Here is a 19,084-nt window from a genome sequence, read left to right as displayed (position 1 = left end):
CTCCGATTGCATTTTTTTTTTCCTTATTTATTTTATGAGGAACAACTTTGGCTTTATGAGTAGTTGATGAATTAAGCCAACAATGTGTGACGAATTTGGTGTCGTCGAAACGCAGGAAACAAGTCACAGAAAACTATAATATTTTCTTCTCTTCGGGTTCGATGATTTGCAGATTGTAATTTATACATCGTTCAGTGCTACACATACAGCACCCTTGTGATGTCCCCCGTACTGTCTGACGATCTCTCTTGTTGATAAATCCCATAGCCTAACATAATGATCAGATGATGCAGTTACTAAGTACGCACTGTCAGCGCTAAATGCACAATCCCAAACCCATCTTTGGTGGCCATCCAATGTCGTTTCCAATTTAAAGTCATCTTCAATAGACCACACACGAGCCGTATGATCCGCAGAGCATGTCGCCAAATGTTTCACATCAGAAGATAATAAAATTCTGGTTATATAAGTAGAATGTGCTCTGAATTTGGTCACTGGTTTAAGATGTGATGCATCGGTATGATTAGGCATTTCCCACACGTAGCAATTGCCTTTACTGTTCGCTGCGGCCAGCATAGACCCATCACTTGCCATTGATAAAGACTGTAGAGAGGTGTCGTCCTCAGGCGTCAATTGATGAGTACACTGATTTTCTCCCAAGTCCCATATCCTTATATTACCATCTCTATCACATGATATTAATTCCCCTTGGTTGGGATGTATTACCACTTCATTCACAGGCGCATTGTGCTTATAATTTCTAGGAATGGARGGGGAACGCACGTCCCACACTTTAATTGTTCCATCCTCACTAGAAGTCACCATCCATCTATTGTCCTGTTGAAAAGAAACCGATGTAACATTTCCTCGATGTCCTTCGAAAGACGCCACAGGATTGGGGTTTGTTGTCCGAATGTCATAAAGTCGTACGTTCTGGTGGCCTGCAGTGGCTAATAGCTTTTTGTCATTGGTGATTTCTAAGCGATTGACCTGTGAGTCAGAGTGCTGGATTGTCCTTGAACAAACTCCAGTAAGAGCTTCCCAGAATCTAATCGTGTGGTCATAACCAGCGGATACTAAAATAACGGACATCGATCAGGAATTGTCTTGAAATACCCCATTAATTGCCCCTTTGACAATCATGGATCTTGCCTGCCACATATAGCTTAATCAGTTTCATTCATTATTTCTTCTACATGCTAACTAATGTAACTGGTTACCCTCCGCTTCAGCGTGAAAGTTCCAGAAACTTCTGGAAAAAGATAGATTCATCCTTTTACGGGCTTTTCAACCACCGTCAAACACAAACTCCCTGACAAAGCAGTTCGATCTTTRATATATATTGTATAAGTTTCTCATCCCTTTGGTACATCGCTAATGCGTTCTTAAGCTTTAACTCTTTCTCATTAAAAAAATATTTCTTGTTTCTATTAATTGATATTTTTCACTTCTCTTAACAACATCAAATAACATAAGTATCCATAAATTAAAGGATAGATTGTTTGCATTTTGAGATATTTTTTTCACATTCACATTATCATACAGAATATAACATACACAAGAAATAATGGTCAAGGAGACAAAACTTTATGATATGCTTGGAGTATCTCCAACCGCTAATGAGCAGGAATTGAAAAAGGGATATAGAAAAGCTGCTTTAAAATACCATCCAGATAAGCCAACAGGGGATACTGAAAAGTTTAAAGAGATATCAGAAGCTTTTGAAATTTTAAACGACCCTCAAAAGAGAGAAATATATGACCAATACGGTATCGAAGCTGCCAGATCAGGTGGTCCAAGCTTTGGTGCAGGAGGTGCCGGTGGTCCTGGAGGCGCCGGTGGGTTCCCTGGAGGCGCTGGCGGATTCTCTGGCGGCCATGCTTTCAGCAATGAAGACGCTTTCAACATATTTTCGCAGTTCTTTGGTGGCAGCTCCTCATTCGGTGGTGCAGATGATGGAGGATTCAGTTTCTCTGGCTACCCATCTGGCGGTGGTGCTAATATGGGGGGTATGCCAGGTGGAATGGGAGGCATGCCAGGTGGAATGGGAGGTATGCCAGGTGGCATGGGAGGAGGCATGGGAGGCATGCCCGGTGGTTTCAGATCAGCATCGAGCTCTCCCTCATATCCGGAAGAAGAAACAGTCCAAGTCAATCTGCCAGTTAGTCTAGAAGACTTATTTGTTGGCAAGAAGAAATCGTTCAAGATTGGGAGAAAGGGTCCACACGGAGCATCCGAAAAGACGCAAATTGATATTCAATTAAAACCCGGCTGGAAAGCTGGTACAAAAATAACGTACAAAAATCAAGGTGATTTCAATCCACAAACAAATCGCAGAAAAACTTTACAATTTGTTATTCAGGAAAAGAGTCATCCAAACTTTAAAAGAGATGGCGATGACTTGATTTACACTTTGCCACTATCTTTCAAAGAATCACTACTAGGCTTTTCAAAAACTATTCAAACAATCGATGGTAGAACCTTACCATTGTCAAGAGTGCAACCCGTTCAACCTTCGCAAACTTCTACGTACCCTGGCCAAGGTATGCCAACCCCAAAGAACCCATCTCAGAGAGGTAATTTGATTGTAAAATATAAAGTGGACTACCCAATATCGTTAAATGACGCCCAAAAACGTGCTATAGATGAAAATTTTTGAAAGTAATCATAATAATAAATATATCTTATAAATTTTAAATAAATAACCCAAACACAGATCAGATCATACACACATAAATTTGATCCCTGAACCTTGAAATTTTCATAGAACAAAGCGCGGCAATTAGAGTATAACAAGCTTTTCGTTACCCTGCCTGTGATTTCCACTGATGTATGTAATTATAAGGAACGGTTGACTTACTGGTTAAGTCGCTCGGGTAAATGATGGTCGTCTTGACGAACATTACGTAGTAATCTTCATATGTTTGGATGATGTCTACGAATATTCTAGAGCAGGTCAAGCTATTTCTCAATCGAAGAGACATCCTCGGTGTATTCTATAATAAAACGGGAAATACCAGTACCCTAGAGCAGACCACTCAAGACTTTAAAGGGTATGCGAGTTTAAACTCTACAACGGTTCCAAGAACTACCTTTGATTCCTTGGATAAAATATTACGGAAAGGTGATCTGACGACTCCAGTACTGCTTAAGACAGGTATCAAAATCTTTTTTTCATATTCAGTAAGCAAGTATGCTGTTCTATGTTTTTGCACCGCCATTATGTTGAATAGGCTATCTGTAATGTCTTCTCTGAGATCAAATTCCACAAATATTCGCCTGCCCCTTTGGTCAAAAACTTTACTTCATTTGGTGGCTGCTCTGTCACTGACTAGTGCATTTTCACAAATCTTGGGTCAGATCGGTTTCATAAACAAATTGCATACAGATGATATGGATGCTTATGCGTTGAGTGTTTATTTATTAACAATTTTGTCTGATTGCATTGAGATTTTTGTTTCTTCAACGACAAACGCTATCCCATTAAAGAGCTCCGATTTTTCTATATGGGGTTTATCATTAAATCTCTATATCATATCCAAACTACCCGCAAAGGAGCAACACATGGGCGATAATGTAAAACTATTAGCAGCAGTCTCTCACAGACTAATAATTCATTTACTGGAGCTACTGCATTTGAGAACCTATAGGTTGTTTGCAGATGCCATTTTAAATGTAGGGTTTTTCGCATCATTCATCGCTAGAGCCTATTTGAACGGCCTTGATTTTATTAATATCTGTCTCGTCCATAATTGTTTCCCTAGTTTTGCTTATATTTTGGTTATCTTGCTGGCATCTGTAGGCGATATTTCGAAGGCTTTATTCACCGGTAACCTCTTCCGATCACTATCATCAAGATATCGAACTTTAGCAAAGTGGTGGAAGTCAAATAGTTACAATGGAGAAGAGGAATTCAATGAAATTGCTCTCTCATTGTGCCTTTTTTTAACAACGAATGACCGTACTGTTTTCAAAAAGTCTCACAAGGATTCCCAAAACCCCGTTGACAAAGCTGCTGCTTTGAGTAACAGTTATATGGTTAGTGGGTATTTGAACCAACTTCAGTCGACTCCAGAGGATATGTTATCTCACAAGGAAATGACTACTGATTCTCAGTTACCAAGTTTCATTACTACATACTTAGGTTTTTTTCAATTGGTAAAGGCAATATCTTTGAACTCTTTCCAGCTTTTAAAAGGCCTTGTATGGAATAAAAACCTGGAAACAAACAGAGATCATAAATCGAAAGGAAAAAAATCGAAGAAGAAAGATTTCAACAGATACGTTACGGAAAAAAACTACAAAAAGTTTCTGTATAAACCGGATGTCAAGGACTTTGACTCCGGAAGCGATCCTCGATGCCGGGAGCTATTGCTCCCTGAAGATGACTCATCAAAGGACTACGTTCCTCCTAAAGAAAACGACGATAGCATTTCAGATGAGGAATTTGACAACGATGGTGAAAGTCAGTTGATTATGGAAGAAAAGGAGGCGTTAACACGTCTATCGACCAACCCCGTTGGTTCAGATAACGTAAGGGACCTGGCTTGGAATCTCTCAATGTGGTCCATTTTAAAATATGAAATGGATGAAAATAACAAGATTAAGGGACCATTAACGAGATCTCAGTACGGCAAAAGAAATTGTGAAGGTATTTTGGCTGATACAGTTATTGAACGCCTTTTACACCAGAATTCTAGTCATATATATAAACGTTCAGAGGTGGAAGAAGATAAAGAATCAGAATTCCAGTTCGATCTTCCTCTCGGTGATTGCGATGAAATGGATAACATTGATCTCGCTTGCCTGATTTGTAAAGCTAACAAAAGAAACATTGTAACTTGGCCATGTAGATGCCTTGCTCTATGTGATGAATGCAGAATACTGCTTGGCTATAAAGGGTTTAGTACATGTGTCAGCTGTGATAGTGATGTAAAGGGTTACAGTAAGCTGAATATCGTTTGAGATCATTTTGTTATATACGTATGTAGGGTACCATAGAGTTTTTTTCCAACAAATGCATTTTCTAATTATACCAATTGTCGCCTTTAGCACGAGACATAGTTTTTCTCTCAATGAATGATTGTGATAGGTTAACTTACAGTTTGCACAGACTTCCAGTAGAGCTACGGATCGTCTTATTGAGTCTTTTGGAAACTGCCTCAATAAATTCTTCTGTAGTTACGTACGATGATCTGTCAGTCTTTCCTAGCATCAAAGCCAGGTCTTTGGTCATTTTCCCATCTTTTTGTACCGTATCTAATGTAACCTTCTCCAGTAAATCTCCAAATTTTATAACGTCACTTGTACTGTCCAACTTACCTCTTTGTATAATGGCCCTCGTCCAGGCAAATATTGATGCAATTGAATTTGTCGACGTCTTTTCGCCCCTTTGATGTTGTCTGAAATGTCTTGTCACCGTACCATGGGCAGCCTCACTTTCAAATGTTTGGCCATCCGGAGTAATTAAAATTGATGTCATTAAACCAAGGGAGCCAAATCCCTGGGCTACAATATCGGACTGGACATCACCATCATAATTTTTCATGGCGATTATAAACCCGCCCTTGGACTTTAACATCTGTGCTACCATATCATCAATCAATCGATGCTCGTATGTTATGCCTAAAGCTTTAAACTTTTCTTTATATTCTGCATCAAACAAGTTGTCAAAAATTTGTTTGAATTGGTTATCATAGTTTTTTAATATAGTGTTTTTTGTGGTGAAGAATAGTGGGAGCTTCCTCTTGAGGGCTAATTCGAAGGAAGCCTTTGCAAACCCTTTGATGGAATCGTTTGTGTTGAACATTGCCATAGCAACACCACCGCTCTCGGGAAATTCATAGACTTGCAAATCAATGTGTTCTTTACCGTCATCTGAATCAAATTGTAGCTTTAGCTTACCTGCCCTTTTGATTTTGATGTCAGTAGCTCTATATTGGTCACCGAAAGCGTGACGGCCTATAATTATCGGTTTTTCCCAATGAGGAACCAGACGAGGTATTTTTGGGATAATGATAGGTTCTCTGAAGACAGTTCCGCCTAAAATGTTTCTGATTGTACCGTTGGGTGATCTCCACATTTTTTTCAAGTTAAATTCTTTCATTCTTGCCTCATCGGGAGTTATGGTAGCGCATTTAACAGCCACGCCATATTTTAAAGTCGCATAAGCCGAGTCCTTCGTGACCTGATCATTAGTCTTATCACGTTCTTGAATAGAAAGATCATAGTATTTCAAATCCAGATCTAGATATGGTAGTATCAACTTTTCTTTGATAAGTTTCCAAATAACTCTTGTTTGTTCATCACCGTCCATTTCCACGATGGGGTTAACTACTTTGATTTTATTCATTTTTCTCTACTTGTGATTGCAAACACAGGCACTGACTATTCCTTGAATTTCTATTTGAATAGAACATAAAGCGGTATAAATCTTAGTAATGTTCAAGAGTGAGTCTATTAGGGGAGCTCTTATATCCAGAAGACGGGAATTGGGGTAATTGATACTAATTTAGAAATTACGGGAAATGCTTAGACAAAAACAGCGTGAAAAATCGGTCGTGTTTCATTCCTGGCCGTACAATTGAACTTCAGGTTCCCTCTTTTGGTTTTCTTTCAACGCACTTGATATTGGATGAACTTGTTAGCGATATATTGCTACCATGGCTCGGCATTAAGCATAATGCTTCCGGGACAAGTCTTTTTTTTTAACAAAAGCTGTTCTTTAGCATATATGTGTATGTATGTGTATACATACATAGATAAACAGCTACATATTGATAAACGATTTTGGCATCATGAAAAATAAAAGCTATTTATTAATTTTCCATCAATTCAGTGACTGTCTTTTCGCCAGCTAAAACTTGCTTCATGCTGGCTAAGATGTCTTCGAAAGTATCAAATTCGTGGAATGGAACGTTTTGTCTTTTACAGTAAGTGACCAGGTCTTTACCTCTCTTAGCGAATAGCAGGTCACATTCCTTTGCAGCACTTAAGTCGGAAACACCGTCACCACAATAAAAGTATACAGGTCTTTCATCACCTGGCTTCAAAGCAGATTCGAATTTCTTTTTGTAAGCGTCGATACTTCTGGATTTGTCGTGGCCAAAAGGACTCTCATCCTTATAGATAATTTTCCATTCATCATGAGCCTCGATTTCAACTTCATTGGAAACAATATCAATTTTATGAATAGACTGTTGTCCGACTAATCTAGTCAATAAAACCTTGATGATGGGCTTCATGCCACTGGAAACAACAACGACAGGGACATCATTTTCTTGAGCCCATTCGAAAGTGTCCTTGAAACCAGGATCCAATCGGATTTTTTTTTCTAAGATCTTAATACACTCAGGAAATGGAGTGTGGATGGATTCCAACATTTCCATGAAACCTTGTCTAAAGGATTTGGTACCGTCCAAAACACCTTCGAAGACCTTTAATCTTTCTTCTTTACCGAACCCTAAAGTATCGGTTAAGTAATCGTTAGAATCTTCTAGGGTGACAGTACCATCGAAATCGGTAAAGATAACAGCTTTGACCATTTTTTTTGTATATAGATAGAAGATATGTGTCGCTCGAACCTATGATATGCAAGAAATTTCTAAGATTGTGCACATTTCATTCTGATATTAAACAATAGAGTAATGAAAAACTACTTGATTTTCCGAAATCTTGGATGTTGAAAAATTACGGAATGCGATAATTCTCAAAAATCTCACTCACCTGGAAAAAAAAATAATAGGATAGTTTTATTGCACAAGGCCATAATAGAAAAGCTCGCTATGTTATCCATTAGGTTTTCCAGAAAGGAAGAAAGGTGCTTACCAATTTTTAGCTGATGTATAATATGTTTGCAAGCTAGTATTGCTACATGAGCTCACCTCGAGCTGTCCAAAGGGAGGGTTGTGCGGTGTGTGGGTCTAGTTCTTCAAGGTGTCTTGAGTGAACAACAAAACAGCAAGAAGGGGAACTTTTGCTTCTCGAAGAAATAAAGGGACGGAGGAGCAGAGCTTGGGAAATACTCTGTTGCAAGATGAATGTCGTTGTATGCTCCGGAGGAACTGCCACAAACTCGATCACACCTTGCTTTTCAAACATTTCAATCTCTAAAGGGCACGAGCTAACTTATATTTTGCCTATATCAGATAATGGTGGGTCCACAAGTGAGATTTTACGAATAGTTGGTGGGCCCGCAATTGGTGACATTAGATCCAGAATAGTGAGGCTTCTTCAAGATGAACAGCTCGTTAAGCTATTCGGATATAGGCTACCTAATGACAAAATGCAAGCGAAAAAAGAATGGAATGAAATAGTAGAAGGATCACATCCTATATGGAAAAGCATTTCTATAGAAGTCAAAGAGATGTGTCGCTCTTTTATTATTCACATGCAAGCAGAACTGTTGAAAAAGATCAAACACTCAAACCCGTTTCAATTCGAGAGTGCATCCATCGGGAATTTCTTCTTAACGGGCGCTAGATTGTTTTTGGGATCCCTTGATGCGTCCATTGAACTGATGATGAGAATTGGGAGGTGTAGTCCTCTAGTCCACGTCGTCCCATGCATAAATACCAACCACACGCATCATATTTCAGCTTTATTGACCAACGGTGATATGATAACTGGCCAATCACAAATATCGCACCCTTCAGCATCTGTACCAAAGGCAAACGACATAGCGCATTCCGCTAAATTTGTCCATCTACTTGGTTCTTACGATGATCATTTGAAAATTCTCTTGGAAGACGAAGACGAAGAAGAGGCTGAAGAAGAGTATGCCAACCCAATCTATATTCTTCCAGAACTAAAGAACTCGCAGTTACATTTCGATAAGATTGACGGATCTCAAAATTTACCTGCCCCGGTAAACAGAATTCTATACATTAATCCATACGGAGAAGAGATTAAACCAATGGGAAATCCCAGAGCTATTTCTAAAGTGAAAAAAGCAGATATGGTCGTTTACTCTATCGGTTCTTTAATGACAAGTCTACTGCCAATCCTCATTCTTGGTAATCTTGCCGAGGTAATCTTGGAATCTACCAGTACAAAAAAAGTTTTGCTTATGAATAATAAATATGATAGAGAGGTATCCGGTCTAGATGGTTCACATTATGTCCAAATAATCATCGATTCCATGACCAGAGCAATAAGAGGTTATAGACAATCTAAGGGTAATTATTTAGAGAATACGAACTTTGAGTGGCAAGACTTTATTACAGATATCGTTTATCTGAAAAACGGTGAAATTAAAATTGATGAAACAACGTTCAAAGAGCATAATATTAGATGCCACCAAATTTCTTCTTCTGATAAGATGGAAAGTGAAGAACTTGAAAAGGTTCTAAACGAAATTGGCTCTAAAAACTGATTTTTTCGCATTATGTTTCCTATTAACATTCACTGTTTTCATAACCAATATAATATAATAAAAATAATAAATTGTTTTGCTTGTACACCTCCGTATTAAATTTTTTAAACGGGCAGAAAAAAAGCCTATGAATATAAACACATTGCCTTAAAAGAAAAAGCTGACTCTCTCATGAGTAGCAATAGTCTTTAAAACATTGTAAGCAAAATGGCGAAAATTTTTTTTTTTTAGGCAGCCTATCCATTGTTCTTTTAGTTAATATACAGCCCAAGCAATTTTTATAGTGAAGGTCGTAGTCACTGCTAAACACTTCTCTCCCAGTAAGCAACATATTGTTAACTTCAGACTGATTGTAAGTTATTTTGAACGTCGAAGTATTAGATACATATTGATGATATGCATTTGCATGATAAATTATAATTGGCAAAAACGAATCACGGCCTGGTCTTTTCGTGGCATTACACCCTATCACAACAGGACGAGTGAGGCTTTTTATATTTTTGGGGAACTGGTAATGAATGTTTTCTTCATCTAATTTCTCAAATATTTTTTTCAATTTAGATCCATTTGGGTAGTTATCGATATCTGAGCTAGAATCCAGGACAAAGATAACGTCTAATTCCCTTTCAGGAATAATCAATGTCCTGAGAGGGATGTTTTCACCATCTTCACCGCCGTCTACGAGGTACAAATGGTCCTTGTTAGTTAAAACATTGTCCACTTTGGGATAAAGATAAAAGGGGTTAGGCTGGTATACGGCATAGTCTGTCTCTAATCTCGAAGAGTCCTTCGAAATGCTAAACATTTCCTCCTTGCCTAGACCAAATATTCCCATGACCATATTAAGCGCCTTCATAGCATCTCTCGAAGACTGGGAGGCCAGATTCCAAATAAAAATTAGCACATTATTGAAAATTGAAGAAGAGGTTGCAGTTATAAAGCCCAAGTCATCAAAATTATTAACACATTTTAGGGCCTCCCCAGAAACTATTTTTGAACCCAGATAGGGCAGCCTAACGAAAAGTCTGAGGATATTTTCCCAAGAACCAAACTCGAAGGGCGTAAATTCGAAAATAACATTTGAAAGAAGCCCATTTTTGCAATTTGCAACGAATATAGGAAGAGGCACACTGCATTCCTTGAATTTTGCTGACGACTGAACAAGTTTTGAGAAGGAAAATGTATGGTTAGGGTCCTCATCAAAATCTTTTCTTAGCCTTTGAATAATCGCCTTGCCCCAATAATCTGTGAATGAAATTTGGAAACCTTCCATTTTTTTAGGTTTTATTTTTAAATGCAAATTCTTGTAAAAATCTAGTACTGTTTTGAAGGTTCCAATTTTGGCATCTGTTTCAGTAAATGTGTTATTTGGAAAAAAAATCCTCTTCAGTCTTGTTAATGGATTCATATTCCTTTTCACTAAACTACATTCTTCTGGGCTTTCTTCAAAAGAGTTCACAGCTAGCTCTACCTGATCGTAAAATTCAGGAAAGCTCGAAATTTGCGTTTTCCTCACCTCACGTTTTTTCTTACTGATATCGTTATCAATATACTCCTTTTTTGCATTGGTAACAATCTCTTCTTCGGAAATGTCAAATTCTGGTATGCCCAATAAAAGGTCTTCATCAAGGTCCCATTCTGTGAGCAAAGAATTTACATTAAAGTTCTGGACAACCAAATCCATTAAGATCCAGCTTCCGCCTGACAATCCAGCAATATAATCAGAGTACTCAAACAAACCGTAGTCGTTCATTTGAGTAATAAAACCTGTACCTAACAACATGGATCTATAACCGCCACCTGATATGGCTATTCCAAGTCTTGGAGGATCTTTCGACACACGTTTATAGAACTTGGAATTGAACCTTGCTTCATCCAAAGACTTTAAAAAGTCAATGAGTTTGTTCTTCGTTTTTATTTCCTTTTTTTTTAAGTATGAGCTCTCCTCTAGACAGAGTTCATGCTAAAAGATAAAAATGGCCAGAGTTGGGAAACCCCAAACTTTTTTGGAACATTTTGTTAGTTTTAGATCTCGTGTGTGAATGGCTCAAACATAACCGTAGAATATAGAACTTACTTTTGCCTCCCTGACTAACGGAGAGCTAGGACATTGTACCTGAAATGGAGCTGTTGCTAGGCCTGGTGTCAACAGTACTAAAATCACGATGAAGAACCTTTGCATTTCTTTCCATATATTAGTGTCACGTTTCTCTGTAAGTTCTTTTCTCTAGCACTTATTTTACGTAACTGATATTTAAATGTTATATAAATTTGTATAGCCGCTCAGGTATGTTTCCTTTTTTTTGCTTTTGAATATTAATAAAAAACAATAAAACGTAAAATTTCAAAAAAAATTCATGAATCTTTGAAAGATGAATATGTTAAATATACTATACCCATAGTATATACTACATAACAAATGAGAATCAAACCAGACTAAACATCTTCATCCGATGAGACGTATTCGTCACCCATTTCTTTCTTCTTCTTCATTCTTTCTTTCTTTTTCTTTCTCAATTCTGCTGAAGAAAGCTTACTTTTTTTCTTCCCACTACTAATTTTATTCCCCATTGCATCGAATTTATCACCTTCGTCCTCTTTTTTCTCAATTCTTGGGCCGACACCTTGTCCTGCCGCCCAATTATGGCCAGATGGCGTCATCTTACCGTCCTTAACTGCCCAAACTTCATCAGTTAAATTCTTGGTAAATTCTGCCGAATGTGTGATGATAATGACACCGCCTTCAAAAGCCGTTAAAGCTTTTGAAAGAGCACCCAAGGAATCTCTATCCAGATAATTGGTTGGTTCATCCAAAACAATCAAATGTGGCCTTTGCCAGGTGCAGGCAGCGAGGACCAGCTTAACCTTTTGTCCACCTGATAAACCTCTGATTCTTGAATGTGAAACTAATTCGGCATCCAAACCTAACATGGCACAATGAGACTCAATCTCTTTTCTAGTTAAGGCTCTAAATTGACCGGAGGCAAGTGCTTCCCTCATATCAACTTCTGCAACGAGTTTAGTGTGCGATTCAATTAGTTCGCCTCTTGGTAGCCAAGCGTTATCAACAGACATCATCGGGACCCATCTCTCGGACTTCATGCCAATGTTTTCGCCTAAGAAGAAAGAGCACTCGTATTCGTATGTGTTCTTGAATTTTCTTCTTGAGTGAACTCCTGCAATCCTTCGTGGAGTTCCTTCGATTTTGAAGATTTTGTTCATGGCTTCCGCATCATTTTCATTTATTTGCCTATTAGCTCTATCCATGGTTTCTCTATCTTCACCGGTTTGGAACCTCCACTGGATATATTCAGATGGAGTTTTGTCCAAGTGTGATTCAATATGAGCAAACGCATGTTGCTTGATGTAGGCGATACGACAATTTTCGTGAGTATATACCTCACCACTTGTTGGTAGAAGTTCACCAGTGAGAACGTTAATTAAAGTGGACTTACCAGCCCCGTTGGGCCCAATAACTGCAATTCTCGAGGATAATGAACATTGGAAAGTGACATCAGAAACCTGCGGTTTAGTTGTCCCTGGGTACTGAAAAGTCATATTGGTCACTTTGACAATAGCCTTCTGCTTTGTCTTGACACCTTCTAAATAACCAGGGGTTGGAAATTGAAATTCTAAGTCAGAGGCACTCAATTCATAATACGACTGTGCTGTGGGACATTTTTGAACAAACTCTGACAAATTTCCTTTGTACTTTCTTAATTTGAGACCTTCATAATGAATGATATACTGGCAAACATTATCTAGGAAACCAGAATCATGAGAAACAATCACTGATGTAACGCCACAAGTATTCAAGTAATTTACCAACCATTGTACATTGACAGTGTCCAGATGATTCGTTGGTTCGTCTAATAGCAAAATATCCGCATTTTTCAGCACAGCCCTTGCTAAAGCCAATTTCATTTTCCAACCTCCAGATAAAGAAGCAATTGGCATATTTATCATGTCATTACTAAAGCCAAACTCTTTTAATTTCGCAGTAATAACGTCCTTGGACCCTACATTACCAGCATAAACAAACTCTAAAACGGAAACTTCAGAATGTGTATTATCGATGTCGTGTTCCACATAAACGGTGCGACATTCATCTTGAGTGGGGAAGCCGTCAACTTGACCATTGGCAACCGAACGCATTAGAGTGGATTTCCCAGCACCATTAGGCCCACATAGACCATACCTTCTACCCCTTTTCAACCTTAGTTGAGTTTTGTTTAGCAAGATCTTGGCACCATATGCCAAAGAAAACTCACAGTTACATAAATCTTCACCTTCGTCTTCCTCATCTTGGAAATTTGGTCCGACGGGAATATTATCCACGGCCCTCTTCCTGAAATCATCCAGTATCTCTTTTGCTGTATTCTCGTGTAAAAATATAGTCATATAAGGTGTGACGTGAGTAAACCAAGTTTGTTGGTCAATAATTCTCTCATCGATCAAATTTGCAGCGATGGCGGCTATATACTCAACGACGATCTTGAATCTGGGAGCAACCTTTTCAGACTTGAGCAATTCCATAATGACGCCCAATGTTGTGGCCACATCACCAGCGTGCGATATTTCTGGTAACACATCATCTTCACTAACATTACCGACACGTCTCAAAGTTTTCAAAGCCCTTAGTGTAACTTCACGTGCTTCAGGATCGGCAATAGTAGCAAAATTATTCTTTAACCCTGGTAACAGTTTACCCAGGAATGGGGCAACGACTTGGGGATCCTCAACCAATTTGCACATATTATCAATGATCACAGCAGCTTTACGTTTTATGGAAGTTTCTCTCTCAGCTAAACCTCTACCTAATAAGGGAACCATGATAGACAAAGTCGCGGGAGTGACTTCGGCAACAAAAGTTGTTGCACCCAAAAGGTGAACAGTTTCGGGCACTTCATTGGGATTTGCAATACATTCAATCAGTTTAGGAATGAATCTTTCGATATCTTTATTATCAACAGTCTCAGTTGCCTTTGTGATGGTTGCCGTAGCGGCGTCTTTGACCTCTTTCTTCGTGTCCCACATCGACTCGGAAAGAACCGGGATCAGCTCTGGCATTCTTAGGGCTACCTGCTCTTTAGCGGCATCTACCAACGTCGAAATCACTTCAAGTATAGCAACTTTTTCTTTCCACTTGTTGGTAGTTCCCAGAGAATGAATCAAATGAGGCAAAAATGCCTTCAAGGCGACCGGATTGACAGCGCTAGCAATGGCCTTCAGCGCCTTCGTGGCCACGACCTCGATGTCATTATCTTTACTGCCTGTTTTAGTGCATACGGAAGGAACCGTGGCCACGATATAAGGCTCAACAGATGGAGACAAGTTAGTTTCGTTGGCTATGTAAGCGATGGCCCCCAGAGTGTTTAGTGCCTTTTGTTTATTCTGAATTGCCTTTTGAAATTCATCGAAGAAAACCTCTGGAACGTCATGCTCAATAATATTCCCGTTCAAAAACGAGGAAAGTTCAGAAGAAATGCCATCTCTAGTTTCAGGAGTTGCAACTTCCAACTTTCGAAAAAGCTCTTCCAATACAGTTATAGATTGTTGCGAATCGGTCATTTTCTAAGATTCTACTGTATCACACTATTCTTTTTATTAGAATACGAGGGTAAACAAAAAACCAAACTGGGGCAAGACTGAAACAAGAAGAATTTTGAGTTGGAAGAAGAAACAAACGACCTTATATATTAAATTGAGAAACCCCAAATTAGTGTGAATAGGAAAGAAGGAAGAAGAAAAAACAAAGAATAAGTGGAGAATAAACTCAAATCATCAAAAGTGTATACCATTAGTAGTTAAAATCAAGAATATTCTTTTTGCGAGCACATCGCTCCCCTAAAAGGGTATTCCAGCCGCGCAATGCACGGGCCGCGACCCTGAAATAAAAAATCAAACATATTAAACTAGTCAGGTGACGAAGAGAGAAACGAAGCAACATGCCAAGACACGCACACACTTCCTCCAGCTTAGTATGCCCAGTAATTCAGCAGGACAACAACAATAGGCGACAAAGAAACGCCTCACAGCGATTTGTCGCAAAACTTAGGAATAAAAACATGATTAAAAATTTAGTATATACACAAAATATATAAAAACGTTCTGCTTTGTTTTGTTTTTTTGAATGAATTTTAATATTGAGCTAAAAAGAATTACAAATGGAGAAAAAGGAATAACCGTTCCACAGAGGAGTTCCTGTCTACTTCTGATATCAATTGGTATGGACTTCTTTATCTTCTTCGACGTTCTGGATGACATCGCTATGCTGTTCCTTCAACTTGTTCAATTTGAGAACATCTGGAAGCTTGATGGTGTACCCTTTGATAATATCGAACTCGTGTTCGATAGAACCGCCTACACGATGAACGGAATCCAAGAACTTTTTAGTTTCCACGTCTGGGGTGTTCTTCTTTAGAGTAACGATAAAGTTGTTTGTCATTTTTGATCTTTTGTTTTTACTTGCGTAACTGGATAAACAAAGCTATACAGAATTATACAGAAGTCTACCTTTATCTATCTATCTGATGCGAGCAAACCGGTTTTTTATATCTGCCATATATACCAATCTGGACAGTTCCCGATGGACTCAGATTGACCCCTTTTTTCCGCCCCATTTTGGGCAGTACCAGAAAAAGCCCGAGAGTCTGAGCCCTACGGCCTATGGTTCGCCTCGGACGCTCATTGCTCCGAGCGCGGAAATAACATGGGTCCTTCTGGAAAAGATGCCACACCCACAATAGGTCTTCGTGCGTGCCTCGAGATGCTTGGGAAATCCTTCCGAATCCTCTTCTATAGAAAACAAGATGAAGATGGGGTGCAGGAAAGCAAGCATCTGAAATGACTACGCTCCGAGCAAGAACCTACTATCTTTTGCTTTTTTCGCGTCGAGCTCTAAGGCGCTCTACCGTTGCCCCCTCCCCCATCTTATTGACGAAAAGGCCCTTGAGGACCGGCCGGGTTCCTGAAGGTGCCCTTTTTTTTGCCACCCTCTCCCTCCAGGCTTAGCGCCCGCGCCCGTCCATAATGAGAATCGTATAGCGCCTTCGAAGGAACGCATTAGTGATGCAATGCAATAGGCTGTAGGAAGTGCCTTCATGTGCTCGGAACCAAGACGCCACATATCTTCATAACGCTAGATAGCATTTTTATATACTTAACAAAATGTAAAAATAAAAAGACAAAAATTATGTATGGACTTAAAAAACACAGATAAGAACAGACAGATAACTTGAAAAAAAAATAGTAAGAAGAGAAGAAAAAAAAAAAGAAGAGAAGAAAGTTTTAAAAGAATAGGTTTTTATTTTTTTATCGCATCATCAGCAATGACATTCACATGTAAAAGAAAATAATAATATTAAAAATTAAACAGTAGCGAAAAAGGAAAACTAAAAAAAAAGGAAACTAAAAAAAAAGTTTATAGGCTCTTTTATTTTTGAGCAATATTAAATTGTGTTTCGTCTTCTTTCCTTCCTCTTTTTGTCGTAATGTTTTTCATCTAGAAAAATGATATAATATAATTAATGGACTCTTGTTAGTTTTTTTCTAGTTTATCTTGAGATTTGTAAATCGCTTCTTTTCTATTCTTTATCTTTTTCTCAATTCCACTTTTCTTTTTATATTTATTGTTGTTGCTGTTGTTGCTGTTGCTGCTGTTGCTGTTGTTGGTCAGGCATAACTGGTTGTTGTTGGTCATTCATTATCAGTGGTTGACCACCTTGTTGCTGTTGTTGTTGTGGCATGAAGTTTGATCTTTCCTTACCCCAACCAGTTCTCAAGTTTCTACCTTGGAATGGGAAGTTGGCCAAGGCAACAATACAAACAGCAGCTTGTTCGTGGGTGTCATATTTTATGAAACAACATCCCTTTTCTGGGTAGTGCTTGAAATCTAGAATGAAACCGAAGTTTTGGAACAATGGAATTAAATCAGCCTCAGTGGCAAAGTGTGGAATGTTACCGATATAAGCAGTGGTGACTCTTGGTGGAGCACTTCTGATGATATGGTCGACCGCTTGTGGATTTACTTGAGGTGGTAAACCAATGGTCTGGGATTGTTGAGGTTGGCCTTGAGATGGCAATGGCATAGCGCCCATTGGCATGCCCATTGAACTTGGTGGCATACCTCTGTTGCTGTTCATGTTCATGTTCATCCCCATGTTCATCCCCATGTTCATGTTGTTATTGTTGTTGTTGTTGTTATATTGACGGAAGCCACCACGGTTGTTATTGCCGTAGTTACGACGTTGTGGGTAGTTATTAGTATTGTTGTTGTTATTGTTGTTGTTGTTGTTGTTGTTGTTGCTGTTGTTGTTATCACGCTTAGCAGCCCAGTTGATTCTTAGTGGTCTACCGTTCAAATCTTGACCTTGCATACTGTCCATGGCAGTTTGAGCATCATCTTGAGAAGTGAAGGAAACAAAACCGTAACCTCTTGAACTACCAGTTTGCATATCCCACATAACATGGCCACTCAAATAAGATGGGAAATCTTTGAAGGCGTTTCTTAAAGTTTCATCATCGACATTAACGTTCAAATCACCAACGAATAAGTTAAATGTATCATCGGAGGAGCTTTGCTGGGATTGGAAAGCCCAGTTGATCTTGACAACATTGTTTTCAATTTGTTTGCCATTTAACGTTTGCAAGGCAATATTAGCGTCATGAGATTGGTGGTATTCAACAAAGGCGTAATTGACATTCTTATTGTTCTTATCAATCATAATCTTAATATTGGCAATTGGACCACCGACTTGGAAATATTGCTTTAAAATGTCTTCGGTAATAGCTTTGTCTAAGTTACCGACATACAAGACTCTGTCAGAAGTTTCTCTACCACCAGTGATAGCATTAGCAGGAACTACAGAAGGATCGTTTTCACCTTGTTCATCGTCAACTTGTTCAGAGTTTCCTTCACTAGAGACGTTCTGCTCAGCGGATGGGTCTGCTGAAGTTGAAACTTCAGTTACTAAAGGGGTTTCAACAGCAACGGGCTCCTGTTGTTGTTGTTGTTGGTGTTGTTGTTCTTCGTTATTTTCAGACATTGGAATCGAACAATGAGTTAATATGGCGATCTTCTTATTACTGGCCAACTGTTGAGATGATTAAGAGGAAAATAAATCTGTAACTTTAAACACGAAACAAAAACGGTATATAACATAAAAATATACTACAGAATAAAGAAAGGAAAGGCATAATTTAGCGTAGTTGAATGATTATTACGAGAAGAAAGTAAAGGACAAGGAAAACGGCCAACGTAGCGACTATGAAAAAAAAAAAAAAACACTGAAAAACTACGACAAAAAAGGAAGCGAAAGCAGGAAAAAAACCAGCAGGAAAAAAAAGCTATGTGAAAATACGTGAAAAAGCATCTGCCGAGATTACAAAGCGAGGGGTGAAGAGAACGAATAAAATACGATTTAGTGTAACGATTGTTAAGTTACCTGAACGGGTATGGTCTTGATAGCTTAGGCTGAAATAATTTGCTTCGCTAACAATTGCATCATGTAAATGATATGCTAACTTAACTGGCCGCCTCTTTATTCATCTCCCTTAAAACGGCAGCAAGGAGGGTAGGAGAATCAAAAAAGAAAAGTGGTCTCTAGCGGGATCGAACCGCTGATCCCCGCGTTATTAGCACGGTGCCTTAACCAACTGGGCCAAGAGACCAGGAATTTCTGTTGGAGTCTCTTTACAGGCGATCCTGTG

General features: G+C 38.8%; 9 protein-coding genes and 1 non-coding gene across 10 annotated transcripts; 3 read left to right on the top strand and 7 right to left on the bottom strand.

Annotated features, from left to right (window-relative positions):
• Nucleotides 1-180: 180 nt before the first annotated feature.
• LST8 (TOR complex subunit LST8) lies at nucleotides 181-1,092 on the bottom strand (the record flags this gene model as incomplete). Its single annotated transcript, XM_018367743.1, has 1 exon — nucleotides 181-1,092. The coding sequence occupies one exon, from the start codon at nucleotides 1,090-1,092 to the stop codon at nucleotides 181-183; it is 912 nt and encodes a 303-aa protein (XP_018219867.1).
• Nucleotides 1,093-1,567: 475 nt separating this feature from the next.
• On the top strand, nucleotides 1,568-2,659 carry SIS1 (type II HSP40 co-chaperone SIS1; the record flags this gene model as incomplete). The annotated part of the gene is made up of 1 exon (XM_018367742.1): nucleotides 1,568-2,659. The coding sequence occupies one exon, from the start codon at nucleotides 1,568-1,570 to the stop codon at nucleotides 2,657-2,659; it is 1,092 nt and encodes a 363-aa protein (XP_018219866.1).
• Nucleotides 2,660-2,928: 269 nt separating this feature from the next.
• On the top strand, nucleotides 2,929-4,965 carry ASI3 (putative ubiquitin-protein ligase ASI3; the record flags this gene model as incomplete). Its single annotated transcript, XM_018367741.1, has 1 exon — nucleotides 2,929-4,965. The coding sequence occupies one exon, from the start codon at nucleotides 2,929-2,931 to the stop codon at nucleotides 4,963-4,965; it is 2,037 nt and encodes a 678-aa protein (XP_018219865.1).
• Nucleotides 4,966-5,098: 133 nt separating this feature from the next.
• Nucleotides 5,099-6,352, bottom strand: IDP3 (isocitrate dehydrogenase (NADP(+)) IDP3; the record flags this gene model as incomplete). The annotated part of the gene is made up of 1 exon (XM_018367740.1): nucleotides 5,099-6,352. The coding sequence occupies one exon, from the start codon at nucleotides 6,350-6,352 to the stop codon at nucleotides 5,099-5,101; it is 1,254 nt and encodes a 417-aa protein (XP_018219864.1).
• A 466-nt stretch (nucleotides 6,353-6,818) lies between these two features.
• On the bottom strand, nucleotides 6,819-7,544 carry PYP1 (putative phosphoric monoester hydrolase; the record flags this gene model as incomplete). Its single annotated transcript, XM_018367739.1, has 1 exon — nucleotides 6,819-7,544. The coding sequence occupies one exon, from the start codon at nucleotides 7,542-7,544 to the stop codon at nucleotides 6,819-6,821; it is 726 nt and encodes a 241-aa protein (XP_018219863.1).
• A 491-nt stretch (nucleotides 7,545-8,035) lies between these two features.
• DI49_4724 (uncharacterized protein) lies at nucleotides 8,036-9,373 on the top strand (the record flags this gene model as incomplete). Its single annotated transcript, XM_018367738.1, has 1 exon — nucleotides 8,036-9,373. One exon carries the CDS (start codon nucleotides 8,036-8,038, stop codon nucleotides 9,371-9,373), a length of 1,338 nt encoding a protein of 445 aa, XP_018219862.1.
• Nucleotides 9,374-11,809: 2,436 nt separating this feature from the next.
• Nucleotides 11,810-14,944, bottom strand: HEF3 (translation elongation factor EF-3; the record flags this gene model as incomplete). Its single annotated transcript, XM_018367737.1, has 1 exon — nucleotides 11,810-14,944. One exon carries the CDS (start codon nucleotides 14,942-14,944, stop codon nucleotides 11,810-11,812), a length of 3,135 nt encoding a protein of 1,044 aa, XP_018219861.1.
• Nucleotides 14,945-15,593: 649 nt separating this feature from the next.
• PBI2 (Pbi2p) lies at nucleotides 15,594-15,821 on the bottom strand (the record flags this gene model as incomplete). The annotated part of the gene is made up of 1 exon (XM_018367736.1): nucleotides 15,594-15,821. One exon carries the CDS (start codon nucleotides 15,819-15,821, stop codon nucleotides 15,594-15,596), a length of 228 nt encoding a protein of 75 aa, XP_018219860.1.
• A 1,180-nt stretch (nucleotides 15,822-17,001) lies between these two features.
• On the bottom strand, nucleotides 17,002-18,420 carry PUB1 (Pub1p; the record flags this gene model as incomplete). Its single annotated transcript, XM_018367735.1, has 1 exon — nucleotides 17,002-18,420. The coding sequence occupies one exon, from the start codon at nucleotides 18,418-18,420 to the stop codon at nucleotides 17,002-17,004; it is 1,419 nt and encodes a 472-aa protein (XP_018219859.1).
• Nucleotides 18,421-18,971: 551 nt separating this feature from the next.
• DI49_4720 lies at nucleotides 18,972-19,045 on the bottom strand. The gene has a single exon. It is a non-coding gene; the product is annotated as a tRNA-Ile (tRNA).
• Between the last annotated feature and the right edge of the window lie 39 nt (nucleotides 19,046-19,084).

Source organism: Saccharomyces eubayanus, chromosome XIV (genome assembly GCF_001298625.1).
Source record: "Saccharomyces eubayanus strain FM1318 chromosome XIV, whole genome shotgun sequence".
NCBI lineage: Eukaryota > Fungi > Ascomycota > Saccharomycetes > Saccharomycetales > Saccharomycetaceae > Saccharomyces > Saccharomyces eubayanus.
This window is presented reverse-complemented; position numbering and strand designations above follow the sequence as displayed.